This window comes from Myotis myotis, unplaced genomic scaffold, assembly GCF_014108235.1.
Source record: "Myotis myotis isolate mMyoMyo1 unplaced genomic scaffold, mMyoMyo1.p scaffold_m19_p_4, whole genome shotgun sequence".
Classification (NCBI taxonomy): domain Eukaryota; kingdom Metazoa; phylum Chordata; class Mammalia; order Chiroptera; family Vespertilionidae; genus Myotis; species Myotis myotis.
In genome coordinates this window covers 68,781,628-68,801,143 of record NW_023416346.1, presented here as the reverse complement: position 1 = coordinate 68,801,143, position 19,516 = coordinate 68,781,628, and the positions used below count along the sequence as shown (strand labels likewise).

The 19,516-nt window shown below is 35.8% G+C and overlaps 1 protein-coding gene across 1 annotated transcript in view; it reads left to right on the top strand.

Moving 5' to 3' along the window:
- Positions 1-19,516, top strand: part of LOC118653450 (protocadherin-11 X-linked-like) — a 316,589-nt gene that overhangs the window by 116,776 nt on the left and 180,297 nt on the right. The window contains exon 3 of the mRNA XM_036304154.1: positions 17,112-17,135. Coding sequence (XP_036160047.1) covers positions 17,112-17,135 — 24 coding nt within the window. The remainder of the gene's footprint in view (positions 1-17,111; positions 17,136-19,516) is intronic.

Below are 19,516 nucleotides of genomic sequence, written 5' to 3'. Positions count from 1 at the left end.
AGGATGCAGAGAAAAAAAAACCATCGTACACTGCTGGTGGGAATGCAGACTGGTGCAGCCACTGTGGCTTATTCTTTTTGAATTTTTTTTTTTCTGAAATATAACAGACTACATTAGCTTTAAACAAACAAACAGAAAAATCCTTATCAAAATATTTTGACAGAATGCCATATAATAAAAGGGTAATATGCAAATAGACCGAACGGTGGAACAACCGAATAACCAATCAAAGCATAATATGCTAATGATATGCTAAGGCTGCTCAACCACTCACTATGATGTGCGCTGACCACCAGGAGACAGATGCTCCCACAGGTAGGTTAGTTTGCTTCTAGGGTCCAGCCGATTAGGACTGATCGATATGGGCCAGACACACCCTGGAGCCCTGCTGCAGTCCCTCCCTAAACCGATCGTGCACCGGTGGAGTCCCTCAGCCTGGGATTGTGCCCTCTCGCAATCCAGGACCCCTTGGGGATGTCAGAGAGCCAGTTTCAGCTTGATGATCCTGCAGGCCACTTCCCTTGGCAGGGTGCCAGATGCAGGGCTCATGGCTGGCAAGTGCTGCTGTGACAGTGTGAGCCTCTCCTCATTGGGATTGATTTGGTGTAAGCCCACTGCTGGCACAGTGGGGCCAGGATGAGCAGGAGCAGCAGGTAGGAGCTATAGGTGTCATTGGACTGCGGGTTTCTGCCGGATCCCTGCCGGCCACCCAGAGGAACTCCAACCATGCACAAATTTGTGCACTGGGCCTCTAGTTTACTAATAAATTATTATATGCTTCTTCATGTATTGTATATTTTCCCCCGGATTATAAATTATTTGAAAATAGTTTTACCTATGTAAAGGATTTGTTTTGACAGACTTTTTTTTTGTCAAGAATTCACACATACTTTTTAATGTTTTTACATTTAGTGGCTCCATGCTTTCTTATTAGTATAACTGTTACATTCTCTTGTGACTCCTAAATCCTTGACTCAGATTATATAATTCATTGTGAATTATATCTCCTTTCTAACATATCTCATTTAAATTATTTGAACTAAAGACAAAGTGATAAGTGGGAATGTGTATACATCCCCAAAAGTGCCCATTTTTTAAAATGACAGTGTTTTTTTTTTAAATAGATCTTCAGTTTATTGATATTTGCATAATAAGGTTTAATGTTCAAAAATGTATGACTATCTTTTCATTGTTTTTATGTTATTCAATTATATATAGGAAATAATAAAAGTTTAACAAAAGTAATTATATATTAATGCATATTTAGTTCAAAATTATGTATTAACTAGAGGCCTGATGCACAAAATTCATGCAAGAGTAGGCTTTCCTTCCCCCGGCTGCCAGCACCAGCTTCCCTTCAGCACCCGGGATCTGGGCTTCCCTCTTCCAGCCACTGGCAGGCACCAGGAACCTGGGCTGGCTTTCCCCAGGCTGCCTAGAGGCACCTGGGACCGGCTGGCTTCCCTTGGCCCTGGCTTCATCAGGAAGGATGTCTGGAATGATGTCTGGAAGTCATCTGGTCTAATTAGCATATTACCTTTTTATTATTATAGATTGTTTAACTTAATCAGCCTATGTGGATAATCTATATTCAAAAAAAGAAATATCTTCCAGTGGAAAACAAAACACAATTTTAAGGTTTTATTTAAATCACATTATTATTTAGCGTATGAATATCTTTCTCTTGACACCTGAAATTCTGGAATAATATTTTAAATTTTAAGGAACATATGAAAATAACTGATGCTCAATTTTTTGAAACATACATTGTAGTTTGGGTATTTAAGTTAATTATAAAATATTCCTTTAATTTTTACAAATAAAAGTACATGTAGAACTTGAAATTGATTCTATGTGAAAAAATATTTTAAAGCCAAAACCGGTTTGGCTCGGTGGATAGAGCGTCAGCCTGCGGACTGAAAGGTCCCGGGTTCGATTCCGGTCAAGGGCATGTACCTTGGTTGCGAGCACATCCCCAGTGGGAGATGTGTAGGAGGCGGCTGATCAATGTTTCTCTCTCATCGATGTTTCTAACTATCTCTCTCCCTTCCTCTCTGTAAAAAATCAATAAAAATATATTTAAAAAAAAAAAAGAAAAAATATTTTAAAAAGTTAGAATCACTTCTGGAATTTCTTTCAGTGAATTTCCTATATAAAATGAGTGAACATTGTTAACTTTTTTTTCAGTGAATTTACTATATAAAATGAGTGAACATTGTTAACTTTTACAGTACATATGTAAAAACAGAATAAGAAAGTATTGCTATTTTAGGGATCAGGGGATCAAGGGACCTGCCTAGAACATTGAAATTTCCCTTTCATGTATACCTTTGTTTTATAAAGTTTCATCTAAGCACAATGAGCATTAGAGGACTAGACAGGACTAGCATAGATTTTAAATAAATGCTTTGGTTGGTCATGGTTTAAATTTTCTTAGGCTGAATTTACTTCAGATTTTTAGCAATTCTAATATGCATATTTTACCTAATCAGTGTACCAATTCCCCATCCTGGTTAGCAGAAACATTATAATTTTATGTTTAAAGAAACTTAGCTAAGGAAAGAAGAAATTAATACTTAGGAAATCAAGTGAATATGAAATCAAATTTATACTGTATGAAATATTTATATTTCCTTCTTTATTATGCAAAAATATATCTTAAGCAATATTCTTTCTCTTAATGATATGCTGTCCTTTTACAAATATAAAAAATGTTATATTTATATTAGAGGCCCGATGCATGAAATTTGTGCACTACCTGGGGGCGGGGAATGGTGTCCCTCAAACCAGCCTGCACCCTCTCCAATCTGGGACCCCTTGGAAGATGTCCAAATGCTAGCTCCCAACCGCTCACCTGCCTGCCTCCCTGCCTGCCTGATTGCCCCTAACTGCTTCTGCCTGCCAGCCTGATTACGCCCTAACCACTCCCCTGCCAGCCTGATCGCCCCCAACTGCCCTCCCCTGCCATCCCAATTGCCCCCTACTGCTCTCATCTGCTGGCCTGGTTACACCTAACTGCCCTCCCTGCCAGCCTGGTCAACCCTAACTGTCCTCTGCTGCTGACCTAGTCCCCTCCAAGTGACCTTCACTGCCAGCCTGGTCGCCCCCAACTGCCCTCCCTTGCCAGCCCAATCACCTCCAACTGCCCTCCCCTGCCAGCCTGATCGCCCCTAACTGCCCTCCCCTGCTGGCCTGATTTCAACCCCAACTGCCCTCCCCTGCAGGCCTGGTCACCCCTAACTGTCCTCCCCTGCAGGCCTGGTCACCCCTAACTGCCCTCCCCTGCCAGCCTGACCGCCCCCAACTGCCCTCCCCTGCAAACCTCGTCACCCCTAACTTCCCTCCCCTGCTGGCCCGATCACCCATAACTGCCCTCCCCTGTCAGCCATCTGTGGTGGCATCTTATGACCATATGGGGATGGCCATCTTGTGCAAATTAGCATATCACCTCTTTATTATATAGGGTTTTTATTATCCAAAGAACCATTATCTTGAATCTTTGTCTTCTAATTATAAAATGCAAATGATTTCTAAGGCAGATAGCATTTGATTTATTAACAAAATCTTTTTAACATGTCTTGTGCAGTCAGTTAATCTGTCAGAGTGATAAGTCCTTCATACTTCTCCTCTTCCTGTGCATATAAACTTTCAATTTATTCAGTTTGAAATAGCTTGTTTCTACCTTTCATTCCATCTTTTTGTTTGTGTCACGGTCTTTTATGCTTTGTTCTTTGCTGACATAAAATATTTATCAACATATCATCTAAGATGATTGGTTCTCCACAGTAGATAACCAATGTTTATTCATGTGGAAAATGTCTCTTCCTGTTTATTGCTAAAATCTATTTCCAGATTTCCATATGTCAGTTTATCCATTAATATTTGAAATATAAAATGAAATAATAATATGAACAGCAATTACACATGGATATTGCCATTAAAAACTCGTTTTTAAAATAATTTAGGAAAAAAGTCATACTTTTTTGATGTCAAGTAAACATGGATATGAACTTCAACTCATTCTTTTAATTGTCCTAATTGAAAAAGACATCTTTTAATACATTTTCCTGTTATAAATTTTCTTCAATATAATGTCCCAAATTGTTGAAACAATAAAAATAGCCTGAGACTATTTTTTTTTAGAAATTGCTCAATGTGTCAATGTTAACTTATTTCTCCATATATCAAAATAAAACAGGTAATTAACCAACTAGGTTCAAGAATAAAAATTGATGCCAAAGCTTGTGTTTATACCCTGTCAAAAAAAGACCCATTAATATATATGAGAGCCCAGCCAGTGTGGCTTAGTGTTTGAGCCTTGACCTATGACAATTTGATTCCCTGTCAGGTCACATTTCTAGGTTGTGGACTTGCCATTGTGGGATGTGCAGAGGGCAGCCAATCAATGATTCTCTCTCATTGATGTTTTGATTTCTCTCTCCTTTGCCCTTCCTCTATGAAATCAATAAAATATATTAATATATATATATATATGAGAAACAATATATGATTGGCAATAATAAAGTACTACTTAGCAATGATTCAACTGGTATTAATTCACTGTGATTTTACAAAAATTACAATCTCAGTAGGCTCTAACATAACATGTGAGAGGATGAAAACATACATAAAGAGAATCATCAAGTCAGATGGCACTTCCAACACCATACTTTTTCTTCTAATCATTTGGCCTGTTTAAATATATGATATGCAAATAATAAGATATGCATAATAAAATAATCAATTTATTTGAAAATTTTAAGTAGTCCATTCAGATATCTCTCTAAATTGATGCATTGGGGAAAAAACATTCTCAATAAATAGTTTACTATGTGTCTCAATTTTTAGAAAAATTTAAAGTAAAATTAACAAAACATTTCTTTGAAGAACTATGCAATATTTATGACAGGTAAATATATAATTTTGAAATTAGTTAATATTTGTTATGGATTTTTAAAAATCATGCTTTAATGTATAAATATCTATCAACCTCTGCCCAAAATAGAATTTTAGCAGATAATTTTCAAATTTTAGCCATGCGATCTATTTTCTTTATGGTTTTCTATCACATATACTATATGTAATAGAAAAATACATAATATTTTTGTAATATATGTTTGTAACACAAATATAGATATACATATTATAAATAAAATCATTTCTCCCATGAAATCTTATTGTCTCCAAACTATACCAGAAGCAGTGGGCAGAACATAATATTTTTAGAAAACTATGTTACTACACAAAGACTAATACTCTGCAAAATTTATAAAATTGAATTTTACTAATGAAATAATAACTTCAAATATTTTAGTAAAAGCCATTTTCTGACATCATGTCCACTTATACAGGGATTTTAACCACTATTTTCTTTATACAGAATTTTAAAATTAGTTATAGAGCAAACAAGTTGGTGAAAATGTGAGGGAAAGGTTTCAAATCCTATCTAATAATAGACAAACATGGTAATTGACCATACCTTCGCTACACCTCCCATTGGCTAATCAGTGTGATATGCAAATTAACTGCAAACAAAGATGGCGGCTTATTTGCATCCTGCAGGCAGGGAGGGACAGCCTCATCCCGCCTGCCCCGGCCCCATCTGGGCCTGCTATTTGTGACCCAGGGTGGTGGGGCGGGATAGCACCATCCTGCCTGCTCTGCAGCCATCTGGACCTGCTATCTGTGACCCAGGGCAATGGGAATTCCATGTGTTATCTGACCCAGGGCAGCCAGGCCGGGCAGCAGCGATCAGCCAGCCCCCCTGGCATCCTGTGTGCGACCCTCCCAGGGTGTCCCATGTGCGAAACGACCCGGGGCGGTGCCCCAACCTCTGGATTGGCCCTGCCATGTGTGCGACCTGGGGAGGCGGGGCAGGCACTGAGGGATCGGGCCTGCCATCTGCCACCTGGGGAGCGGGCCTAAGCCAGCAGGTGGTTATCTCCCGAGGGGTCCCAGACTGTGAGAGGGCACAAGTGGGGCTGAGGGACACCCCCCAAACCCCCTCCCCCACCATTGCACAATTTTTGTGCACCGGGCCTCTAGTCTATATAATAAAAGGCTAATATGCAAATAGACTGAATAGTGGAACAACTGAACAACCAGTCACTGTGATGTGCACTGACACCCAGGGGGCGCATGCGGAACATGGATAGCATTAGCCATAGTGGGATGGTGGAGCCAGTGAGCATGGGTGCCAGACCAAGGCAAGGTGCTGGTCACTGTCACTGGGGCAAGCCTCTGGTGGTTACTGAAAATTCTTAGCTCCTGCATGCAACAGTCCTGCCTGGTACTCACACCCACTGTTGGTGCTGGAGCCGCTGCTCACACCTACTGCCAGCACGCGACGCTGGCCTCAATCATTCAGCACTGTCAGACGGCAGGTGTGAGCGGGGCTGGTGTCGTCAGCATGTGAGAGCGGGGCTGCCAGCAGACAGGGAACCAGGGGCCATGGCAGAAGGACCAGGCAGGGGCGCAGAGGATGCCCCAAGACCCTCCCCTCTGCTATTCGCAGTCTCACGGCCCACAATTCCTTTTAAGGTACACAAATTCGTTCACTGGGTCTCTAGTTTTACTATAAAAAGTAAATTCTTTTTATTTATTCATTTATTTATTTAAATGTATTTTATTGATTTTTTTTACAGAGAGGAAGGGAGAGGGATAGAGAGTTAGAAACATCGATGAGAGAGAAACATTGATCAGCTGCCTCCTGCACACCCCCCACTGGGGATGTGCCCACAACCAAGGTACATACCCTTGACCGGAATCAAACCTGGGACCCTTCAGTCCGCAGGCCGACGCTCTATCCACTGAGCCAAACCACTCAGGGCAAAAGTAACTTCTTTTTAAAGGAAAGCTTTATTTTACCACAGTTCATGCCTCTAGACATAATTGAGTTTCATCTCTTGTATTTTTCTATGTACACAACTGATATAGGTTCATTGACAAGTTAGCCAAAGCTTTTAAACTTGGATAAACTGATTAAAAGAAAGTCATAATAAATTTCATAAGGAAGAGATTAAAAAATTAAATTCTTTAGTAGTATACAGATTGCACACTATATAACTTGCCTGCATTAAAACAAGCAAGAAAACAGGCTTTAAAATCAATTTCTTTATCCACAGAAAGACCAGAGATACCATTTAGTCTTATTTTAAAATTATCTTAATTTAATCTGAATATTGAACAATAAAAAGTGTGAAATGTTTGAGAGCTGCAATTGTTTCAAGCATTTTGGATAGCTGAGCAGCAGATTTCAGAAATATTGATTTCTTAGTATTTTCCTTGCCCAACTGAAAAAAAAAAATGGATCCAGCTCCTCAAGCTTTCACTTTTGGAATTTCTCACGACCATTTAAATTTGTATATTATCAGCACTCTTTCATGTGCCTCTTAAAGTAGTGGAACAAGGACCTTGGTAGAAACTTTCAATGGACTGTGATACCAATTCCCACCTCTGCTTTAATGAAAACTTCAGTCCTTCATGCTCTAATTTTCTTATTGATTGGTTGATTATTCCCCATTGCCCTCCCCCCACCCCCTGTCAACTCATGCCCTCACCTCACTGGTGTCTGTGTCCATTGGTTAGGCCAGTGATGGCGAACCTATGACACGCGTGTCAGAGGTGACACACGAACTCATTTTTTTGGTTGATTTTTCTTTGTTAAATGGCATTTAAATATGTAAAATAAATATTAAAAATATAAATCTTTGTTTTACTATGGTTGCAAATATAAAAAAAAATTCTATATGTGACACGGCACCAGAGTTAAGTTAGGGTTTTTCAAAATGCTGACACACCGAGCTCTAAAGGTTCGCCATCACTGGGTTAGGCTTATATGCATGCATACAAGTCCTTTGGTTGATCTCTTCCCCTTACCCCCATCCTTCCCTACCTTCCCTCTGAGGTTTGATGGTCTGATCAATGCTTCTGTCTCTGGATCTGTTTTTGTTCATCAGTTTATGTTGTTCATTATATGCCACAAATGAGTGAGATCATGTGATATTTATCTTTCTCTGACTGACTTATTTCACTTAGCATAATGCTCTCCAGTTCCTCCATGAGGTTGCAAATGGTAAGAATTCCTTCTTTTTTTTTTACCGCAACATAGTATTCCATTGTGTATATGTACCACGGTTTTCTAATCCACTGGTCTGCTGATGGGCACTTAGGCTGTTTCCAAATCTGAGCTATGGTAAATTGTGCTGCTATGAACATAGGGGTGCATATATCCTTTCTGATTGGTGTTTCTAGTTTCTTGGGATATATTCCTAGAAGAGGAATCCACAGGCAGCAAAATCTCAGATATATGCCGAAACAATATCTTCACAGATACAGCTCCTAGGGCCATGGAAACTAATGAGAAAATAAACAAATGGGACAACATCAAAATAAAAGCTTCTGTACAGCAAAATAAACCCTCAACAAAACAATAAGAAAGCCTGCTCCAATTTTCTTGAGCTCCTTTTTAGGAGTCTGCATAATTCTAAAAAGAAGAATCTCCTCTCTTAAATAACTAACCTAACGAGAGGTTTTGAAATGAACATTTGTGCTGTTTGGAAGAGTTTTCCAATGTGATTAATGAAGCCAAATTATTTGGAGAAAAGCAGATGACAAAATAATGTGTCCATATGATTTTTTTTTCTCTAAGGTATCCAGTCTTGTATATCTCAGATTTTTTCTTCTCTTAATTGTAACTGTCAAAAGAAATTATACTGATAGGGCAGATTCTCTCCATATGGTTTTTAACCATTTAAAACATTAAAGTCAGATTTTGAAATGAGACTTTTTTGCCTTAATTCTTTTGGGAAAAGGAGGAATTGCATTCTATTTCTCTTTAGGACCAACATAAATTACAGATTACTAATTTTAATTGGCATTGTCATGTCTTGGGTTTGTCAAACCAACATTTTACTTCTTTAAGTATCATCTTGATCTTCTCTTGTCAATTGCTGTGTACATGAGGAGTAAAATTACATATAATATTCATCTAAATTTTAATTCCCCAAAAAATATGTTTTAAAAAGCACTGATCTTTTGATAATTCCCTACAATAAATTTTGCCTTGGGCAAAAATGCTTGCATATACATATTGTTGCCATCTCTTGAAATTGCCAGTTGATAGTAGTATTTCATAGTGTATGAGTTCTTTGATAGAGAAAACATGAATTCTAATTCTACTTCTAAGTAGTTGTATAGATATTAGACAAGTAATTTCATTTACTATTTAAATTTGACATATAACATTGTGCATGTTTAAGGTGTACAATGTGTTGATTTAATACATTCATATATTAAAATATGATTGCCACTGTAGCTTTAACTGCCACCTCTATCACATCACATAATTGTAATTTATTTTCTAGGAGAGATATAGTCTCCTAGAAATTCTGAAGTATATAATAAAATACAATATACTCACCACACTGTACCTTAGGTCTCCAGAATTTATTCATCTTCTAGCTTCAAGTTTCTACCGTTTAAGCCATTTCGTTCTCTTGATCCCATTTACACACACACACACACACACACACACACACACACACACACACACACTAAGGATGCTGAGTCAGATTGCTGTTATGGTGACGAGGCTCTCCCATGAAGTTGCAAGGAAAGAATTCCAAGGACCCACTCAAGGGACTGTGATGTAGAAAGGTGGTTTGTTGGTGATGGTTGCCCCTGCTCCTGGACTTCCAGTGTCCCATTTCCCTCAAAAAAAAAAAGTCCAACCCTGTCTTCAGCAGGTCCACAGTAAAAAACAGTGTTTAGAATTTCTGATTCATAGTCCATGCAGTCTGCAGGCTCCAGGTGGCCACTGACCAGGGGTGGGCAAACTTTTTGACTCAAGGGCCACAATGGGTTCTTAAACTGGACCAGAGGGCTGGAACAAAAGCATGGATGGAGTGTTTGTGTGAACTAATATAAATTCAAAGTAAACATCATTACATAAAAGGGTACGGTCTTTTTTTTTTTAGTTTTATTCATTTCAAACAGTCCGGATCCGGCTCATGGGCCGTAGCTTGCCCACGGCTGCACCAGTTTAAGAACCCATTGTGGCCCTCGAGTCAAAAAGTTTGCCCACCCCTGCACTAGACCCACAGGGTCACGTGCTCCCAGGTGGTAGAGAACTGGAAAACAATCAGTGTGGAGTGAGTGGCGAGGGAGAGAGAGAGAGAGAGAGAAAGTTTTGTTCTCTTGGCATTATGTATTCTCAGGCTTAGGAGAAGCCAGAAGCTTGTTCAAAATAATCAGCTTCCCAAATATTTTGCAGGCTTGCATTAGGGGTCCACATCCCACTCAATCTTTTTCCCAGATTAGACTGGCAAGTCTCTATGGTCCAACACTTCTCCCTGCACCATTTTGACTTTATTGTGCATGTCTTTTTCTCCCCCTATTGCCCCTCCAGGGCACACAATCTGAACCAGAGGGGTAAGGGAGGGGTGACAATGCTGCCTGCCCTTTTTCAGGGTTTGATGCTGTAGCTTCCTGGTGAAACAGACTCAGTGTTCAAACTCTCCTTTGCTTCCTTTTCTTTATTAATAAGTAGCTAACTATGGTAATAAGATGGCTTTCTAAGGACTCTGGTCCTTGGCCTGTGAACTTGTTTTATTTTAGATAAAATATAAGTTGTACCTCTTTGCTCTTTAAGGTGCTAGAACACTGTCAATTTGAAAAAAAGAAGATGTTTGAAAGTACTGTTATAGTGGTACCAAAGGTACCCCCCAAATAAAAGCTTAGAAAATGTAACCAATAGATTATAGATTACAAAGATTTTGGGATGAATAGGAAAAATTAGTTAATTTCAGAAATTTAAAAAGTCAAACAACTCTGGCTATAAAGAAGAAGGAGCCATTTGATATGGTACAGCAAGAGTTTGGTCAACCAGTATTCCATTGATGTGGAAAATGGTAATTACATATTTAATTAAAATGTATAATTCTTCTTTCTAAGACTTTGATGACTTCCATAATAAAGCCAACACCATGACTTTAGTTGTTATCAATTTTGAAATGAATATTTCTTTGATCTAGTAGTAAATTAACTTTTATAAAAACTCAGGACCCAGAGAGATTTGGATAGAAATTTTAATATACAGGGATGAGAAATTTATTTAATGTTTGCAACATTGCTTTTAATGTAAATAAAAATATTACATTAATCATCTTGCAGACTTTGTATTTGTAAACTTAACCTTTCACACAATTTGAACAGAAAATTTGATTTGCTCTTCTCTATTTTTGTGGTTGAGACTCCATGTGATCTAGACTCCATGTGATCTAAATAAGTACATTGATGCCACAGCTTATTAGTTTTGTAATCAGCTGGAGATGCACTGGAGTGATTTGAATTCAACGTCAATAAGAATTGAATATGTAAAGCACATCTTGTAGAATGCTTTAAAATTAGCATTATTCAAAGAAAATTAGGTACTGGCCTATTAATTTAGCATTATGATATTCACTTACATTGTTGTGTGTTTTTTCATACTGGCTGTGGAATGTTCCGTGATTTTCAGTACCAAACCTTGTGGGGCTCACATGAGGAAATAATTAAGGAACTTGTTCACAAAAGTTAGCCTATAATAACTTAGAACTGTTAAGTTTCAGGTAAATTTAAACTTGATTTAGCAGATTTTTCTCTGGAAGCAAAATAAATATTGTAATGTACTTAGTTAAGGAGACAGAGATAATGTATTGAATAAATATCTAAATATTTATTTAATACTTATATAAAAAATTATCCTCCAATTGACTCTAGTGGCAAAGATATCTGATGATTTCCCAATGAATGTCCTTAAAATTATTTTAATTTTATTTACCTACAAAAATTATTACCTTTTAAAATTTCATTAAAGTAGCTTTATGATGTGACTCTAAAATTATGCATAATAAAATAAGTACAACTGTTACTACTCTACTGAAATAAATGGCAGTTATAGATTGATGCATGATACTGCATTAACAAGTATCTTAATACTATCAATTTTGTAGTGAGCTCTTTTTACCTTTAAGCTATACAAACATTATCTATTTATTTGTAATTATGTCTTTCACATTAGGCAGAGTTCTCTGATGTGCATGGGTACTTAAATATTTGTGTTAGGGTTATAAATAAAATATTAAAATATGTTCATATACAATAATACAGCCTGTTTTGGTAGTGTTCTAATGATAAAATTTAGCAATTTTATGTGGCTTAAGAGTAAATAGGAGCTACATCTATAATAATAAAAGCATAATATGCAAATCCACCTAAAGGCCCAACAGCGGAATAACCGTCTAGAGGACCTTCCGGACAACCTTCCAGATGAAGCCAGAGCTGTGAGGGCCTAGGTAGCTGGGGCTGCCAGGGCCTACCTTTGCATGAATTTTGTACATTGGGACTTTAATTTTTATTATAAAGCATGTTTCCTTAATTTAAACTCTGTAATGCAAGATTCCCATTACTTCCTATTGTTTTAATTTACTAATTACAATATTTTGGGGACTATATATTCAGAAAATAATATTAAAAACTCAGTTATAATTCAAACTAAGCACATACAGAAACTTAAATTTTAATATTATTATTGCACTAGTAGCCCAGTGCACGAAATTTGTGCACATTAAAAGGGAATTAATTGCCCTAACCGGTTTGACACAGTGGATAGAGCATGCGCCTGCGGACTGAAGGTTCCCAGGTTCAATTCTGGTCAAGGGCATGTACCTTGGTTGTGGGCACATCCCCAGTGGAGAGTGTGCAGGAGGCAGCTGATCGATGCTTCTCTCTCATCCATGTTTCTAACTCTCTATCCCACTCCCTTCCTCTCTGTAAAAAATCAATAATATATATATATTTTTAAAAGGGAATCAATTAGCAGAAATATTTAAATATTGCTATTTGCCCTTTCTCTATAATAGAAGTGTGAGAGATGAAAGGAAATTAGTAAAATGTATATGAACATAATATGTAAATTTATTAATAAATAAACAGTAACAAAAGGTTATAACAACAACAGAGGCATGATATAAAAATGACAAAAACATGATATAAAAACGACAGTGATGCAAACAATGACTGATAAAGTGATTAAACTTATTCTAATATCTCCCTGTACACCACATTAAGAGTGAAAACACTTTCAGAGTGCTTGACTAATTTCCCTTGTGATGAAGTACTTAGAACTTTAACTGTAACGTTACATACTCTTCAAACTCGAGAGAAAGCAACATATAACTGACCATGTGCAAAAACGGGTTCAGGTAGGAATATGCCTACTTTGTCTAGAGTTTGTCCTTGTGATTTATTAACAGTCATCACAAATGCTGGCATCACGGGAAACCATCGTCAAATCAATTTAAATGGGAGGCCAGTGTCAGACGGGGACAAATTAATTCTTGGAATCAGAACAACCTCTCCCTCTGCAGATCCTGTTAATACGTCAGCTTCGATAATGTTAGGTCGTAATCTCTTGATAATAAATCTGGTACCATTACAAAGACCCCACTTACTATTGAGATTTCTCAATAGCATGATGATTGCACCCACTTTCAATTTTAATTTATGACACGACATTCCCGAAGGAGTAATACTATTAAGAAATTCGATGGGAAAATTTTCATTTTAGCATCATCTGCGGAATCAATGGAATCATCACTCAAATATGTGTGAAAATCTCCATCAAGTATATCCAAATTTTCTTCATTTAATTTTTGAACATGCTCATTTTTTGGACAAAGAATTGCACGCTTAGATATATTTTTAATATTTTCTATAGCAGTGGTTCTCAAACTTGGCTGCACATTACAATCACCTGGGAATCTTGTTAAAATCCTGATTCCTGGGCCTCATTCTCTGGAAATTGTTTCTTTGTTATGGGGTGGGGCCACAACATTAGTAACAAAGAAACAGAATTAAATCTTTATTGTGGGGAGCCGCTACAGTGTTTTGGACAGGTTCAAGCCTTGGACTGATGAGAGGGCACAGTCCTCTCATTGCCACATGCAAGTCCCAGCTTGGAGGGCAGGGCCCTCGCAGCACAATTATAGCCAACAGCTGCAGTTGTAAGCTTGAACCTATGGTCCAAACACGTGGCCCCATGTACCTGAGTGATGTGGGCTTGATAGAATTCAGGTGCATGTAGTTGAGTAGGATTGAAACCCAGGAGAATGTTGTAAACATCTTGGTCACACCCTTACTTTGCCTCGTAGCATCTGCTATAAAATAAAGGCATGGCTGCGGGCATGGTCGCTGTCTCTCAGAGAAGCAGTGTCCCACCAACACCCAGCTTTCATTCTCTTGTCTGTCTTTTCTAAGCCTTTCAGCCACCCTCATTCAGGTTCACCCCTGGCCATGCTGGCACATGGCACACTTTAGAAAGATCTGCCTCCATGCTCTGAGGGTGGGTTCCTGACTCAAACCCGGCCCTTATAGGAAGCAGCTCAGGGAAACAGCTTGGGGGAGGGTGCAGCCATTTCCAAGACAACCCCTGCAGGACTGACTTCCTTCCACTTGGTTGCAGTGGTTCTTCTGGACGTGATGAACACCACCCATGGTTTTTATATAAGTAGATTAATGCAAGTAAAATTATCTGAACTATTATTTTGTTTTAGTTTTTTAATTAATAAATTAAGTTTCAGAATACTTAATAACCTGAAAACAATTTTCTCAGTGGAAACATATTTAACTTGTGAGCTGTATTCATTCTGTGTATTAGTAAAATTACATTTTTAGTGACACATTGATGATATAGATAGTCATTCATAACATAACATTTGGTTGTATTAATAAATTTCACTTCTGTCATAGTGATTCAAAGCAACTGTAATATTTCAAAGGACTAGGACTGTGCTCACCTTCATCTTGCAAAAATCCTGAACAGTGTAAATGCTTTAACAATATCAAATGATAAATCTTTAAACTTTAAGAAGCAGCTTGAAATTTAAGTATACATTTAGAGATGGACTTTATGAAAAATACTTTGTAACTATAATGGATGTATTTATTAATTTCTGTGCCAGAATATATTATTACCTTACAGGGCAGAAAAGATTCCTCATTTTTTTTTAAATATATTTTTATTGATTTTTTACAGAGAGGAAGGGAGAGAGATAGAGAGTTAGAAACATCGATGAGCTCTCTCATCAATCAGCTGCCTCCAGCACATCTCCTACTGGGGATGTGCCCGCAATCCAGGTACATGCCCTTGACCGGAATCGAACCTGGGACCTTTCAGTACGCAGGCCGATGCTCTATCCACTGAGCCAAACCGGTTTTGGCCATTTTTTTTCTTTTTACCATGTTTCACATGATGAGTTTAAATGCCTCTTACAGTCAGTCTTGAAAATTTTATACAGAATCTGTTTATTATCCTGAATTTTAATGAAAAAATGATCAATATTTGACTTTAGAGGATTATAAACCAATTTTCATTTTTTAGTTTGGGAGCTAAAAATCCCCTGGGATAAGTTTTTTAAAGATGTTCTTTTTATCAGGTTTATTGTTGTCATGTCACTTCTTTTGTTTCTTTTATTTGTACCTCTTTACCATTAGAAATAAGTCTAGACCCATCACATTCAATTTTTTTCTGACCTTTACAGTTATCAAATTAGAAAGGATTTGATAGCTAAGGTCTAGACTACATTGAAATTGCAGTCTTCAAAATGAAAGCAAGCACTTCATTGTTTCTCTGCATAAAGCAGCCTTTTTTTTCACTCAAGTATGTTTGAAAACTCTACATTTAAATATTACACCAGTTGATTATATATTATAATAATAAATTAGACTTTTTGTGTGTATGCATGTGCTCACAGTAGTTATTGAAATAGAATGGTTATTTAGGGGTGGGGGTTGTGAAATTTATTTAGATGATCAATCCTACCTGAAGTGACTTGTGAAAGCACTGTTTTGATACTTCCTTGTATATTACCATTAAATTACATTGCTTATAGAGGGTGTCCCCCCAAAATATATACATATTTTAACAGCTGTTAGTTCAATTTTGAAAATGAAATGTATTTGAATAAATTCTTCCTTTATAATTATTCAAAGCGTGTGTATACAGTTTTTGGGCAACCCTATAGATAAAACACTTTATGATGAAACATAAATGTATGGTATGTGTCAAGAACACTTAAAATATTTTACAATGCTCTCTCATTCATCCTCATCATTGCATAGGAACATTACTTTCCCCTTCACTTTTCTATATCTGACCTATTCATTCTCTCTAAACATTTAATATGTCTTTAATTTCATAGTATTTTAATTTTATTCAAAAACATTTTAACACAAGTTCACAATGTTTATTTTTAAAGTTTTTATCTATCTATCTATCTATATATATATTGCTGGCCTTATATTTTACAAAGAATAAATCTGAGAGACTTTTGGCCAGATCAGCACATTTTGAAGTTTTTATAAACATATAATTGTTTTGTTTAAAAATAGAGTTTTGTTATTGGTCCGAGGTCAAGTATAATCTCAGTGTTTTGAAAGAAGTCACTTAATGCAATGCCTAAACTTATTTATGTGGAAAATAATGATAATAATCTCCAATTTCCCGTATTCTAATTGTAAAAATAAATGAAACTGTAGTTGTGAAAATAGCTATATTATAGAAAAAGTATCTAAACCAAGATAAGAATTCTTCTTTTGGGCCATCCTCATGTTAGTCTGTTGATTATTTTATTTTTTTCCCATTACTTTTTTCCACATCAGATTTGCAGAGAGAGAAACCTAAGTAAAAAATATTCCTCCTCTAATACCACATTTCTTGTAGGAGGTTCCAAGAGAGAAACTGAAATTTCAATGTAGGGCTATACTTTGCTAACATAGAAAATGAAGCTAAAAATCTGCCAAGTTTTTGCAAAATGCAACAATACAGTAGCTTTAGGTTAAGGACCAATCATTGCTTCCCAAGAAGCCAGCATATAGCATAGGCTTGTTTTGATTTTAGAAAAAAATATCACAGCAAGCAGATTTCCTGGGCTATTGGTTTTCTACCTAATCTATCTCAGCCATTACATTCTTTGCAAAATGAAGTTGAAAATATATTGAAATATATTATAATTTACATTTGTTTACTTATATTATATAATGTGTTTAACTTTATTAAACTCTCTTTTTAGCTTTCATTCCTGGACTAAAGAAAGGTATAGTAGAAATCACCACAAACCATAACCATGGTGCATGTTTCATTTTAAAGTGTATTGTGTATCTGTTCATTTTAAGAACTTTTGGCCTTTTCACTTCTCATAAAACATTTTAATTTCAACTGTTTGCTTCAAACACATTTTATTATGTTTAAATGAACTGATATCTAGGAAAATATTTAGTTGGTTGTGTATCTTATATATTTCAATGCTTTTCTAAAGTTATGTGTAATTAATATTTATAAAGCAAAATTATCATGACACTATAGTCAGTCATTTTCTTATTTACAGTGGTTACTTTCAAATTATCTACAGATTTAATTATTCATTTTTCCTCTGACACAGTAAGCATATTCAGCATTTTGTCTGAGGAGACATTAAAGATATAATCTACTTTTATATATTTTTACCCAAATTCTATCTGTAAATTGTACATGCTGTATACATGCCTAACAAAATGACCCAAGTTTATATTCTTTGTGAATTTATAAATAATATGCATTTTCTTTGCCAAATTATAAAGTATATATTACCTGTGAATATATGCTAAATTATGGTTGATAGAAAATAAGTTTATTTAAATATGATGTTTAAACAGTTAAAATGTATATAATTTTATTGTGCTGATAAAGTTAGAAAAATGATGCAGGATATTTTGTATATTTGCACTCATTGTGAATTATGTACCCATTTATTTATCATTTACTTTATATTTGGGGATGGATCTGTCATATTGTTCCATTGCTATTTCTATTTTGCTTCATATACTTATTTTGAATGTAGTTTATAGTCCATTAATATTTTGACCAAGTAGAAGTAGTACTCAAAGAATAAAATCTTCCTGAAATTAATCATAAAAATCTAAATTATTATGTAAAGAACCTCACTTTCAATCTTTTATTTTGACACCTCATCCATACTAACAGCATGCTTTATTATTTTGGTATTTTAAATGTTTGTAAAATGTTGTTTGGGTCTTTTATATTATGTTGGAGTAGCTCTATTGAGATCTTATATAATTAGTTCTAATGTCCATTGTAAATGGAATTTCAAGCTAAATATCTTATTCTCCTTGAAAGTTTTGAGTATTCAATGTTTATATGGGTAAGTCAGGTGGAAGGGAATACATTGCATGTGTTTTTCTTTTTGTCCTTTCCCTTCTCATCAGTTTTTAGGTGCCCCCTGATAGATACTGCTCGGGAACCATAGCTATTTCAAGTCATGGGGACGTGTTTGTAGCTGTAATACAAAGTCAAGGTGTTTTGATCATAACTATTCACAGGAATAGTGGAAAGAGCATTTAAATTTGTGTCAGGACATATTGAATTCTAATGACAGTTCTCCACCTGACTAGATGTATACACTTGGCCAAGTCATTTTACTCTGATTCTCCATTTTCCCTCCTCATTTAAAAAATTGTAGTAGCCATATTTATATTTAAGCCTCACAAAGAAATCATGCTGCTGAAATGTAAAAATATAACAATAACAAACAAAAATCCAACAACAGTTGTTGAGTGTGTACTATGTTCTAAATACTTTACCTAATAATATACAAGTTTCTATTTTTATACTTACAACACTTTTATTTGGAGGTTTTATTATTTTCTCCATTTTTTCAGATATGGAAACTGAAGCAAATAAAGATTAAACAATATAGGGATTCATTTGACCATTTCTAAAGCACTATACCTGTGTAAGCATTAATATTACTTAGATTTTGAACATTATTCAGTACACCAATGAGTAATGATCATTATAATTAAAACCACACTTTAAATTTTACTCTAATTTACTTAGTATATTCATAACATAGTTGGGCTTTGTCTTGAGGCTGCACTGAAACACCATAATAACTTTTATGATTATAGTGTATGATAAATTTCATACCATATTTTGTATAACCACTTTCCATTATCAATTCATTTCAGTAGACTTGCTATTATTTATCTCAAATAATATAATTTCTTAGGCATATTTCATATTATTAAATGTTAGTACATAAGAGAAAAAAAGCCTTCTGTGACCCTAATCAGAAATTTATGAAACAAAGTTTATTTCATTCATTTAAACTTTTTAATTGAAGGCTAACTGATTACTTGGAATGACATTATTTTCTTTAGTATAAAAAAGGAGGTTCTTTCTTTTATAATAAATTAGATATGTAAATGCAAGTTCTTAGTAGTAAGAGAATTGCCTCTACTTCAAGGGATGCTTTAGTGATCCCTAGAGAAGAAACTGCAAGTACAGGGTGGAACAAAAGTAAGTTTACAATTGTTCGTATGGAAACTAATACAATAATTAATACATAATAATATAAAAATGAACTCTGTTTCATGTATTCACAAATGCAAATTTACTTTTGCCCCACCCTGCATATAC